Raw genomic sequence first — 13,689 nt, 5'->3', positions numbered from 1 at the left:
TTGAAATAAAAGAGTATATTTCTAATTATTAAACTCCTTGGCTCCTACGACATCCTGTGCGACCCGAGGATTCTCATCCTTTTCACTCGGCGCAACCCCAGTGCCGTACGGCGGCACAACAGTCTTAAGATATATATAAATATTTTATATTATTTTATTTTAAATCAATTTATCAAATTTACATTTATTTGGACTATGTATTTAAACATAAACTTTCTGGAGAAATAAATCTGTATCGCTAATGATAATTATATTTGTAATAATTATATTTAAACATTTACATGTATGTATGTACCGTCTTACATAACACACATCTGGAAATATCAGAATAATTATATCTTTATAATTGCACGTCGATGTCTTTCATATGGTATACTGCCTGTAAATAATTTAGAATTGTACTGTACTCTCAATTAAAATCTCATGTATGTTGGAGCATCGTGAAATATTAAACATGAAAGAGTACAGTACAATTCTCAATTATTTACAGGCAGAATACCATACGAAATACATCGATATGCAATTATACAAATATATCTATTCTGATATCATATTTTAAAATATACATTATGTGAGACGGTACATATATACATATAAATCCTTGAGTATAATTATTACAATTATAATTATCTTAGCGATACAGATTTATTTCTCTAGAAAGTTTATGTTTAAATACAGAGTCCAAATAAATGTAAATTTCAGTGATTCCACTCATATTTTGTTTAGAAAAAGTGAAAAAATGACCTAAAATTTTCAAAAAAGTGATTAAAAAAGTGACTATTCATATATTTTAATTTAAATCTGAAATCATTCAATACAAATAGTATAAAATAATTTAACTTAAAATTAGCTTAAAATGCAATTTTGTGTTAGTGTATATTCTTATTTTTTATTAGATTAGATTAGATATTTATTCCGCTGCCCCTAAGTGATTGCGGGGCGTTTTCAAGGGACCGCCAAACCCCTCACAGCCACCCATCTATCCTCGTCCTCTATTTACAAACTTCCATATTACATATATAATATAATATACGTCAGATCTTCCGCTTTTTCTCTCTTCTCCTTTCGTGCCATCCTTCCTTCCTTCCTTCCACATTTGGGCATGAAAAAGCTATTCGCAAGATGGGTGCCGCGATTGCTCACAGTTGACCAAAAACGAAATCGTGTGAGGTGTTCCAAGGACGGTTTGCAGCTGTTTCAACGGAATCCACAGGACTTTAAGCGTCGTTTCGTCACTGTGGACGAAACATGGATACACCACTACACGCCTGAGACCAAGGAACAGTCCAAACAATGGGTTGCCAGCGGGGAGTCTGCACCAAAGAAGGCGAAGACCGTTCTTTCGGCCGGGAAAGTTATGGCGACTGTCTTTTGGGATTCGCAAGGAATAATCCTCATCGACTATTTGGAAAAGGGTAAAACTATTACAGGTGCATATTATTCATCGTTATTGGACCGTTTGAAAACCGAACTGCAAGAAAAACATCCACGATTGGCCCACAAAAAAGTCCTTTTCCATCACGACAACGCACCAGCTCACTCATCTGTAGTTGTAGCCGCAAAATTGATGGAATTAAGGTTCCAACTCGTTCCGCGTCCCCCCTATTCTCCAGATTTGGCTCCCTCGGACTACTACTTGTTCCCCAATATGAAGAAATGGCTGGGAGGAAAGAGATTTTATTCAAACGAGGAGGTGATTGCGGAAACGAATGCCTATTTTGCAGAGTTGGACCAATTTTATTATTTGGAAGGGATCAACAAACTGAAGCAGCGTTGGACGAAGTGTATAAGCCTAAAAGGAGACTACGTTGAAAAATAAAAAAACTTTATCCCGAAAAATTAAGTAGTTTTCATTTTTGCACGGACTTTTCAAACCACCCACGTACGTTGGAACACTGCCCAGCGTGGACTGAAGAGCGCCGCGTCCTTTCCGACGTAGTCGGAAACGATTTGTCGCTTCCGACCATCATTGGTAAGATGGTTGGAGGCGACGAAGCTTGGAAGGCGGTCGTCTCCTTCTGTGGCAGAGTAATGCGACAGAAGGAGATAGCCGAGAGAGAACGGGAGTGACGGGGGAGGCGGAGAAGACGCGCTCTTATCCCCGAATCCCGAGAAGAGAGGGACGACCCCACCTGGTCGCCTGGGCGAGGAAGGGCCCCTCGCCGGGGCGGAAACCAGGGGAGGGTCAGGTCCCAAAGATAAGATAGGGGAGGCTAGCTTCCTCCCCACCCTTTAAACATACAGGAGGAAGACAGGGATGGAGGTTCAAGTGGGAGGCTCGAACACTCACCCCGCCCCCCGGGAGGGATCCATAATTCTCTCCCGAGAGGGCGCGACGTGGGGGTGCTACCCCCGTGCGTCGCAAAGCCATAGAGGATGGCCAACCCCCAGCAACCAAAGCTGGGGGTCGGGAGTCGCGACTTGTGGTGTCGCGACTCCCGCGGGCAGTAAGGCGGGCGCTCCCTGGAAGTAGTGCAATTGCCAGTTTCCCAGGAGGATCCATACAATGCCCGAGATGGTAGCCGTGCAGGTTTTAGTGGGTATGCCTCCTACTGCCATGGGCCCCCCACCATCAATCCTTCTTCGGGGGAATTGGAGGTGAAGAACTTTCGGCGGTGGCACGCAAAAGAGGAGAGTCCTACATAACCTCTGCTCCCTTCCCCGAGGGACAGGGGTATGCGCAAAGCATTTTCTGCACGAAAAAAAAGGGCCGGTAGCATACTTCGCGGACATTCTTATATCTAAATGTATAAACTAACTTAGTATAATCCTTATCTCATTATTCTTTATCTTGTGACTGTTTTATCGTGTTACTTTCCGCAGCAATTTTTTCTTACGGATACGTTCCGACCTGCGCTGTCCTAGCTTTTTTTCTAACGGCTTCATCCCCGGCGGCTTTGATTTGTCCGTGGTGCTACATGTGACTACCTCTTGTGTTTCTTTCTGTTGTGCTAACTGGTTGGCATGTCTCTTCCAAATTTGACCGTCCTTAGTAGATATACTAGGCCGGTTCTAACTCAGGGGCAATGAGGGCGATGAGGGGCGAGGGGAACCCATGGCGCGGGGGAATAACGTCACGCGGGGAGGGGAAATGACGTCACGCGGGGAGGGGGAATGACGTCACGCGGGAGACGTCCGCGATGTACCGCGAGGGGTCCGCGGGGAGGGGGGAGCGTCCGCGATTTTGGAGCCGGGTCCGCGAGGGGTCCGCGGGGTGGGGGAAGCGTCCGCGATTTTGGTGCCGGGTCCGCGAGGGGTCCGCGGGGAGGGGGAGCGTCCGCGATTTTGGTGCCGGGTCCGCGAGGGGTCCACGGGGAGGGGGAGGCGTCCGCGAAAGACCGCATGAATCTTTTTGGGTGAGGGGTTCGCGGGGTGAGAGGAACGCGAAGGAGAGCGCGAGGCACACGCGAGGCGTATATGCAAGAGCGAGAGAGATAGTGCGAGATGGAGAGGTAGCGAGATGACGCGAGGCGTTCGCGAAGGAGAGCGCGAGGCGCACGCGAGCGAGATATCGCAAGAGCGAGAGAGATAGCGCGAGATGACGAGAGGTAGCGAGATGACGCGAAGGAGAGCGCGAGAGTTGATGCAGCGAAGGAGAGCACGAGAGGCGGACGCGAGAAAGACTATTTTTTTATAATATTTATAGTAATTTTTAATTAATAATAAGATTTTAATAGGAGAAAGGGGAGAGAGGACTTATTCTAAAATAAATACATTTATTTACTATTTAAAATAATGTTTATTTATAACTGTGTGTGTGTGTGTGCAATGATACAATTTCGTGTGTGTGTGTGCGTGTGTTTAAAAATATAAGAATGAAAATATAATAATACAATAATAATATAAAAATATAAATTAATATAGAATTTACGGCAGCAACACATGGTTGAGCAAGGCCTGTTTGAACGAGAGTGTCTAGATAATGGTGAGGCGGCCGAATGCTAGGTGCTGCGTAAAGCGGAGGCGACGGCTGGGCGAGGTGGATGCGGTTTCTGCATAACAAAAAATTTATATTAATTATTTTAATAATTTATAATTAAAAAGAAATACTTACTAGTTCCAATTTTCCACCACAGGTTCAGGTGGATATGGCTCTAGACCAAACAACTCCCGAAGAGCGTACATATTCTCCCATAGCCCATTGTAAATGGCATCCATTTCCCGCGCCTCCGCAGTTTCGCATCACATTTCTCCAAACATTCGCCGATGTTTCCACCTCACCATTCTCACCCACTCTCGTTCAGTCAAGCCTTGCTCCACCATGTGTTGCGGCCGTAAATTTTGCACAATGCTATCGATTATCTGAAAGATATGAATATATATATATATGTAAAGAAAATGTATTTCTGGAATTTTGAACTTTGCCGCGCTCCGTGCGCTGCCGTGCAAGTAAAGTAGGAAAGATTTTTAGACGATAAGAAAAGCTAAGAACCACGAGGAGAGTAAACGGAATAGAAATTAAAAATAGGAATTGACAAGTTAAACAAAAAGACTTAAATGTCGTTTCTTTGTTTTCAGGTAAGAGTTTGTAAAGATGTAAATAGAACCTGTGATTAAGAAAATAAAAATAACTTTGTTTTCAGAGCAACACATTGTAATTTGGATTAATTCGTCAATCCTAACCTAAAAAAGAAGGAAACCTTATAAAACGACATTTCTGGTTATACAAGATACAAAAACAAAAGAAGAAGAAATGGAGAAACTTCGTTTCGAGTTTACGATAATACCAGCAACCGATGGAAAATCAAACATATACGCCATAACCTCAATTGCCACGGAAGATGACAAAGTGTACGCTGTACCAGAAGAGTTACAATCAGTTAGTTTCCACAGAGAGATAACGAAAACAACGGCTTATAATAAAGTGAAGAATAGCATGAAAAAAAGGTACCAAAGTAGAAGAGTTTGGATAAAAATGACAGAGGAACTAGCAAAAGCTTACATAGATGAAGATGGAAATATACAATGTGCAGAGCAGTTTTTAGAAGAAATAGAGAAAGATAAACAACAAGGTGCTGCTGCTCATCCAAATGAAACAAATACGTGGGAAAAGATCTTGGCAAAATTAGTAGAAAATACACAGGCAAATGAACAGAAAAGCTTAAAGAACATAGCAGAAAAGTTTGTAATTGAAAAGTTTACAAGCAAAAATCCTAATGCTAACCAATGGATTGATATTTTTGAAAGAGAATGTACACGTTTTAAGGTGACAGAAGATGAAAAAAAAATTGAAATACTCAGATTATTTATGGATAAAGCATGTGTAGATTGGTACAGCTTAATGATTATAAAATTAACAATGGACTCGGAATGGTCAACATGGAAAAGCAAATTTGGTGAATCATTTGCGAACAAGGGATGGAATCCAGTTACTTATGCACTATTATACAAATACAAAGATGGTTCACTGTTAGATTACGCAATGAGAAAAGAAAAACTTTTATTGGATATGAGAAAATCAATTGACGCAGGTACCATGGTAGATCTTGTTGCAGCTGGCCTACCAGAGTTTATACTTAATAAAATTGATAGAGAAACATTAAAAGATACAGTGGATTTGTTTAATGAAATTAGCAAATACGAACACATGGTGAATAAAAAAAATTTTTTTGGAAAGAAAAAGGATATAAATCTGAATACTAAAGGAAGAAATGAAGATCACAAACCATGCAAGATTTGTGAAAAACTAAATAAAGGTATTCGTTATCACCTTGAAGCAACATGCTGGTTTAAAGCAAAAGAAGAGGATAAAGAAAAAAAAAAAACTTCATAAAACATGTAAACAATTCGGTGATAGAAGCTGAATTAAACGAGACTGGTCAAAAAAACGAATAGTAACACCATTAATAACCGTCAAACTAGTAGTGGAGGATAAATTAAAAATATTTGGAGTTTATGATTTAGGTTCAAATGTTTCTTTAATCAATTCTAAGTTATTGAAATTAAAAGGAAAAGAAAATAGTTCGAATAATGCAGATTTAGTAACAATTAATGGTGTTAAAAAAACAAGGGGTTTGACGACTTTAAAAATTAAGATTTTTGATATAGAAAAGAGAGTTGATTGGATTAGATATAATAAAAAAATTCAAATTAATTCAAAACGAGGATCTAGAAATAACTCAGAAAAAAAGTTTAAATTTACAAGAAAAAGATAAAGAGGAAATTTCTACAAATAAAAAAACAAATTCGGAAGTAAGAAGCATGGAAGAGGACAGTAATGTCACAGAAAAGTACTTAATAAATTTTAATGAACATGTAGAAGAGGAAAATTTCGAAATAAAAATAGAACATTTAAATCACCACCAAAAGGCTGAAATAGAAAAACTGATAGACAAATATAAATCGGTCTTTGCGAAGGATAAATATGATGTCGGCAAGGTAAGAGAATATGAAGCACGAATATACTTATTAGTTGATAAATACTGTAGTAAGAGACCTTACAGGTGCACGGTAGAAGATAAAAAAGAGTTAGAAGAACAAATATCGAAGTTATTAGATAAAAAACTTATAGAAGAATCCTACAGTCCATTTGCGGCACCAGTAACTTTGGCATTTAAAAAGGAAGACAACAAAAAATCCAGACTATATATAGATTTCAGAGATCTGAATAAAATAGTAACACCTCAAGCTCAACCGTTTCCATTGATTGAAGACCTAATGATAAAGACAAGAAACTGCAAATTTTTCTCAACATTAGATATCAATTCAGCATTTTGGTCAATTCCTCTGCGAATTGAAGATAGGAAAAAAACTGCATTCGTAACACAGGAAGGACATTTCCAATGGACCTGCCTGCCTTTTGGACTTAAAACCTCACCAGCAATTTTTCAGAGGATACTAAGTAACATATTAAGGAAGTATAAACTTACTGATTTTGCTGTTAACTACATAGATCAGTGCTGGGATTTACTTGCCATTTACGGCGAGATTTCGAGACGCACGCTTCTTGCCCCCCACTCATCGCTCGCGCCATAGCAACGCAGCGCCGGCCGCTCGTAACTAAGGAGCGCGGCACATGGTCTCAGGAACGGGCGTATCAAACGTAATAGCACAATTAGCATTCTAATAGCAAAAGTTATTATTAAAATTTTCTATTCAATCTTTTATTTTGTATTAATAATACAAATAGTTATTATTCTATTATTAATCACGTATATGTGTTCTTTTGCTATTAGAATCCTAATTGTGCTATTACGTTTGATACGCACGTTCCTGAGACTATGTGCCGCGCTCCTTAGTTACGAGCGGCCGGCGCTGCGTTGTTATGGCGCGAGCGAGGAGTGGGGGGCAAGAGGCGTGCGTCTCGAAATCTCGCCGTAAATGGCAAGTAAATCCCAGCACTGACATAGATGATATACTGATATTTTCTAAATCTTTTTCTGACCACATAAACCATTTGACACAACTACTGGAAGCAATAGAAAAAGAGGGTTTTAGATTAAAATTTACGAAATGCACGTTCGCATCAGACTTAGTGAAATATCTCGGGCATATAATACAAAATAATACAATTAGATCCAGTGAAAGATAATCTTATATCAATAAAAGGATTCCCGGTTCCAAAAACTCAAAAGAATATCAGGCAGTTTCTAGGAAAAATCAATTTTTATCATGAATACATACCAAAGAGAGCAATAACCCTAGACCCACTGCATAATCTACTCAAAAGAAATCAAAAATTTGTTTGGTCAGAGGAATGTCAAAAAGCATTTGAGAAAATAAAAGAACTGCTGTGTTCACAACCGATCCTAGAAATATTTGATCAAGAATTACCAATTAACATTTACACGGATGCATCTTTGGAAGGTGTTGGGGCTATTTTGAAACAGACGCAGCCTAATGGAAAAGAAAAACCGGTGGCATCATACTTCTCAAAAAAACTAAATGAAGCCCAGAAGAAAAAAAAAGCAATATATCTAGAATGCTTAGCTATCAAAGAAGCAGTGAAATACTGGCAATACTGGCTTATGGGTAAATCGTTTACAGTATATTCAGACCACAAACCGTTAGAGAACATGAATATCAAATCTAGGACCGATGAAGAGCTAGGAGACTTAACATTTTATCTGTCACAATATGATTTTAAAATCAAGTATGTCCCAGGAAAAGAGAATTTAGAAGCAGATTGTTTAAGCAGAAACCCAGTATTAAGACCAAGTGAAAACAAGGAAGAACAATTGAAAATTGTAAACTTAATAAAACTGGAAGATATTCAGGCAGACCAGGAAAAAAATGAAGAGGTATAAAATAAAAAGAGTAAACTAATAAAGAAACACAAAATATACTTCAAAAAGGTTAAGGAAAAAGAAAAAATTATTCTATCAGAAAAGTTCAGCGTTGAAATCATGAAAAACATACACAGAAACCTGTGTCATATAGGTATTAAACAAATGCTAAAGAAAATTAGTCCATTATACACAGCGAAAAATTTAACGAAGAACATAAAAGAAGTTTGTAGAAACTGCGAAATATGTATAAAAAATAAATCAAGAGGACAAGACAAATTTGGGTTAATGTCGCACTTAGGTCCGGCCACGAAACCCTTCGAAATAATCTCGATAGACACGATCGGGCGTTTTGGAGGTTCGAGGTCCACAAAAAGATATCTACATCTTCTGGTGGATCATTTCACAATATATGCATACATTTTAACCTCAAAAACACAGAGTGCAAATGATTTTGTAAAACTAATCAAGAACATATCAGACACAAATGAAATTGGTTTACTTCTCACGGATCAATACCCAGGAATAAATTCAAAGGAGTTCAAGGAATTTTTAAATGGAAAGTCAATCCCCATGGTTTTCACGGCAGTAAATGCACCATTCTCAAACGGCCTGAATGAAAGATTAAACCAAACGCTTGTGAACAAAATCAGATGTAAAATAAACGAAAAAGAAAAAAAGATAGCTTGGACGACAATAGCTCAAGAATGTGTAAATAAATACAACGATACTAAACACTCGGTTACCGGCTTTGCACCAAGATATCTATTAGACGGCACGAATATTACTGTCTTACCGAATGAACTAAAGCTGAAAAAATCAGAAAGGGATTGGCTCAAAGATAGGAAGATAGCACTCGAAAATATGATAAAATCACACAATTACAACAAAAAACTATTTGATAAAAGTCGGAAAAACTATGAATTTAACGTAGGAGATACGGTGTATGTGGAAAATGGAAACAAATTGAATAGAAGAAAATTGGATGAGCTGAAGATTAGACCATATGAAATTGTGGGAAAAGTATCTCACTCCATATACAGAATTAATACAGACCACAGAAAATCAGAATCAAACCTTTTCCACATCACAAAACTTATCCCAACTCCTAGAGAAGAAGAAGAAGAAGAAGATGGATGTTAAAACTAACGAGAATTTTGCTGTAAATTTTCTTTCCAAGGGGGGGAGATGCAAAGAAAATGTATTTCTGGAATTTTGAACTTTGCCGCGCTCCGTGCGCTGCCGTGCAAGTAAAGTAGGAAAGATTTTTAGACGATAAGAAAAGCTAAGAACCACGAGGAGAGTAAACGGAATAGAAATTAAAAATAGGAATTGACAAGTTAAACAAAAAGACTTAAATGTCGTTTCTTTGTTTTCAGGTAAGAGTTTGTAAAGATGTAAATAGAACCTGTGATTAAGAAAATAAAAATAACTTTGTTTTCAGAGCAACACATTGTAATTTGGATTAATTCGTCAATCCTAACCTAAAAAAGAAAGAAACCTTATATATATATCTAAACATATTGCAATATTCTGTACAATAGTTTTAAATAAATTGTACAACTTACTATTTCGGGGAGCGTACGGCGCAGAAAACCTCCAGTCATTTTTTTTACTAACTTCGACGACTACTCGAGACTATATGACAATCGTCGCGGAGACAGACCCGCTCACGTTAAAAAGAGTAGGGGATGTATGACATAAGAATTAGCTCGAACGCTTACTCGGTACATGAGATAAGAAAACAGATGGTCCGAGACAAAGATTCCATGATGAGAATAAGCATATGAATAATATTTAAAATTGAAACCACAATCGAACGTCAATAGAACCATGTTCTAACCACAATCGAACCTCGATCGAACCACGTTCAAACATCGATCAACCACCTTCAAACCACTTTCATACCTCGATCAAACACCTTCGAACCACAATCGAACGTCAATAGAACCATGTTGGAACCACAATCGAACATCGATCGAACCACTTTCATACCTCGATCAACCACATTCAAACCACTTTCGAACCACTTTCATACCTCGATCAACCACCTTCGAACCACTTTCGAACCACGATCAACCACCTTCAAACCACTTTCGAACCACGTTCGTACCTCGATCGAATACCAATCAACCACCTTCAAACCTCGATCGAACATCAATCAAACACCTTCGAACCACTTTCAAACCACGTTCGAACATCAATCACATTCAAACCTCAATCGACTACATTTAAAAATTATAACATAAGAATGCTGTTGCATACTGAAATTAATACGAGCACGTGCGGACATATAATTCTTGTATGCATATGAGGAAAAGGAGAGAGAGAGAACAAAGAGAATATTATTTTAATATTAATTTATTCAAAAAGAGGGTATGGCGAATCATTGCGATGATTTGACCACAAAGTTGGCGTGTTTCTCTCTCTTTTGCTCCGAGAGACGGATCGGGATGATGTCGTTCTCAATACAGTAAATGTTGATGGTGATGTTGTTAGCAAGTTCAAACTTTTTAATTTGGTTTAATGTCATCGGAAGCTCAATGTCTTGGAGATTGAGTACTGTTGTATAATGAGGATATGAAGATTCTAGTTGCACATTTCTTTCGGCGAGATACAGTGCAGCGACCACAGCCCACGCGAAACATGCATTGTCTTTTGATTGCACGTTCACCACCGCTCTTTTCATCATTATTTCTCGCGGTAATTTAATGTGGCATCCCGCAAGCATTGGATTATATTTGTTTATATTTACAGTCAAATTAATTATCCGCGACAATGCCCAACCACTATCACGTTCTTGAAACTCTTCGAGAGATGCCAATGTGGGCTCGATAATGCGATGTTCGTACCACTCGCGTAGGTTGGACGTGTGAAAGATTTCATAGTTTTTAGTATTAATTGATTTATTGGCGCGCTTATCACCCGACACGAACTCACCATTAAACACAGTGTTCACTTTCACATTAAAATGTTTTTGCATAACTTGTTGCATGTCTGATCACAATGTCTTTGGCATCTTCGAGAAATTGACGAGGTTCGATGTGATTATAGTTTATTACCGCACCAGTCAATATGCGACTTTCAAACGCTGTATCAATCTCACGCCAAAATAATCTGTTTTCTTGCGTACTGCATGCGGCACCTGTGTGTATGAAACGTCGGCGTACCAAATTTGTCAACCCTTCTAGGTGAGCAATTTGGGCGACAAGTGATTGTCGAACTCCAATCGCTAATCGTGGGCGTTTGATTCGGCTTTGTTCTTGCAATGATTCGATGTATTGGTCATATTGCTGCTCCCACACAATGTATTCCTCCACCGAATTCACCCTTGCTGATTGCTCCAACAAACTTGCTTCCAATTGTGCCATATTTCTTTACTCGAGATGCACTTCTTGAACCTCTGACAAAGATACTGACAGAGTATGCCTCCTTACCTGCATTTTTATTTGATCACTGACACTTGAAAAATTCGAGTATGTTGCGATTTTGTCACGTGCGGCTCATCGGCCTTGAAATTGATACATTTTTTACATCTAATAGTTCATCTGAAGATGATATCATAACAGCTGTATATTGGCGCTTGAAAATTGCAATTTTGCAAATCGGTGTGATTTTGTCACGTACATTTTGAAAACCTGGGGGTGATGTCATAGCAGCAGCCGTACATCAGCGCTTGTGATACATTTTGCAAATCGGTGCGATTTTGTTACGTACATTTTGAAAACTTGAGGGTTACAGCAGCCGTGCATCGGCGCTTGAAATTTTGGATATGTTGCATTTTTTCGATGATTTCATTGAGAATGATGTCATAGCAGCCGTACATCGGCACTTGAAAATGTGAATATGTTGCATTTTTTACGTCTAATCATCTGCGGATGATATATGTCATAGCAGCCGTACAGCGGAGCTTGAAATTTTATATATGTTGCATTTTTACGATGATTTCATTGAGGATGATATCATAGCAGCTGTACATTGGCGCTTTGATACATTTTGCTAATCAGCTGATTTTGTCACGTAGGTTTTCAACACCTGGGGATGACAGCAGCCGTGCATCGGCGCTTTGATTGGTTGAAAATATTATCGCGTCAGCAATAATTGCAGTTGCAATGCAACAATGTAAAATTGTAATAATAATTATTTAGTATTGCGTTGATTACTTGAGTGAAAGGTTCTTTTAAGCAGCATGAATTATTACACTCCGAGAATTCAGAAAAGTGATGTTTTGTGCAAGAAGAAATGTGATATGTAAGTTTTAATACTTTTTTTGTTAATTAATTATTTTTAAATAACCTCAAATTTATAGCGCTCATCGTACGGTTCGTATTCTTGGTAGAAGATACGCCCTAACATTAACATCATATGAATATTTGGAAATTGGAATCAGCGTTGGAAATATATTTTCTGTGGAATTAGCTCTCGGGGATAATCGAGGCAATCAGATAGTATTACCTATTGAAACGTGAAAATCGCTAATGCAGAAACGAGCAGATATTGAGCGGTTAACTGAAACTCTACTATGGATTCGAGATCTAACACTCGAAGCGGTTAACATGTATACTTCAAAAATTATAAAAATTACATCATCTGATTTCTTTGTACATGAAACCATCAACGTTACTACATTATTCGATTTCGAAAAATGTATTGATCATATGTATTCCTGGCTGTGTGAGAATATTCATAGTGTTAATGAAAAATTTAAGCAATTTGTAAATATTTTACAATGTGATAATATCCGCGATGTGAGCAATGCCGCAAAGGCGATACGTGATAGTAATATGTTTAATAGCGAATCACTTATAGATTGTGAATTGATAACTTGTGCTATAAATGAAATTATTTATAATGCTTGCAACAAATAAATTATTTTACTGTTAAACTGTGTTTAATTATTTCTTCCCTGTCTGATATACATAGTCGACAAAACTCTCTAGAGATGTAGAAAAATGATGAGCTAGATGATACTCCAGTTAGAACAGAGAGATGAAGAGATGAAGAGAGATATAGAATTGAAATCAAGAGGGGAGCAACATTATAATATATGTGTCGTGTCATAGAGTAGCAGACTTATACTCGCATGCTCGTGCTGTGCGGTTGCATGAAACTGTAAGATATACTCTAATTGAAGGGAAAACGTGTTGCAACTGTAGATGCTCCCTAAATCAAATTTTATCGTGCAGTGTGTGTCCTATTTGCACACATTAAACTGTTAAAAATTGGAACACTTAATGTGTGAATTCTGCAAATGCTGTGAAGATGGTAACTCTGATTAAATATATTGCATCACTGGAAGAACTTGTGTTAAAAATTGCTGCTGCGATGGAAAAAAACATTTTAAAGGCAGGAATGCGTCCGACTGAAAGTGATAAAGTGAGTTATCTGTTCTGGGAGTTAGATTGCGATGAATGTATCGACTTGTTAGAAGGACAATGCTCACAAGAACTGTTGACATTTGTAG

The 13,689-nt window shown here is 38.2% G+C and overlaps 1 protein-coding gene across 1 annotated transcript; it reads left to right on the top strand.

The window, feature by feature from the left end:
* Positions 1-4,693: 4,693 nt before the first annotated feature.
* Positions 4,694-5,773, top strand: LOC145938684 (uncharacterized). Its single transcript, XM_083042450.1, has 2 exons — positions 4,694-5,012; positions 5,073-5,773. The coding sequence occupies exons 1-2, from the start codon at positions 4,694-4,696 to the stop codon at positions 5,771-5,773; spliced, it is 1,020 nt and encodes a 339-aa protein (XP_082898576.1).
* The last annotated feature ends 7,916 nt before the right edge of the window (positions 5,774-13,689 follow it).

This window comes from Prenolepis imparis, unplaced genomic scaffold (assembly GCF_030444845.1).
Source record: "Prenolepis imparis isolate NDT839.2.m4 unplaced genomic scaffold, iyPreImpa1.0 SCAF_7, whole genome shotgun sequence".
Taxonomy (NCBI): domain Eukaryota; kingdom Metazoa; phylum Arthropoda; class Insecta; order Hymenoptera; family Formicidae; genus Prenolepis; species Prenolepis imparis.
Note: the sequence above shows the minus strand (reverse complement) of the source record. Positions and strands in the feature narration are given on the sequence as shown.

Bases quoted from the DNA above. Each gene is read 5' to 3' on its own strand.
- LOC145938684 (XM_083042450.1), top strand. From the start codon at position 4,694: ATGGAGAAACTTCGTTTCGAGTTTACGATAATACCAGCAACCGATGGA. The intron at 5,013-5,072 runs GTGCTGCTGCTC...CAAAATTAGTAG, and splicing joins AGAGAAAGATAAACAACAAG to AAAATACACAGGCAAATGAA.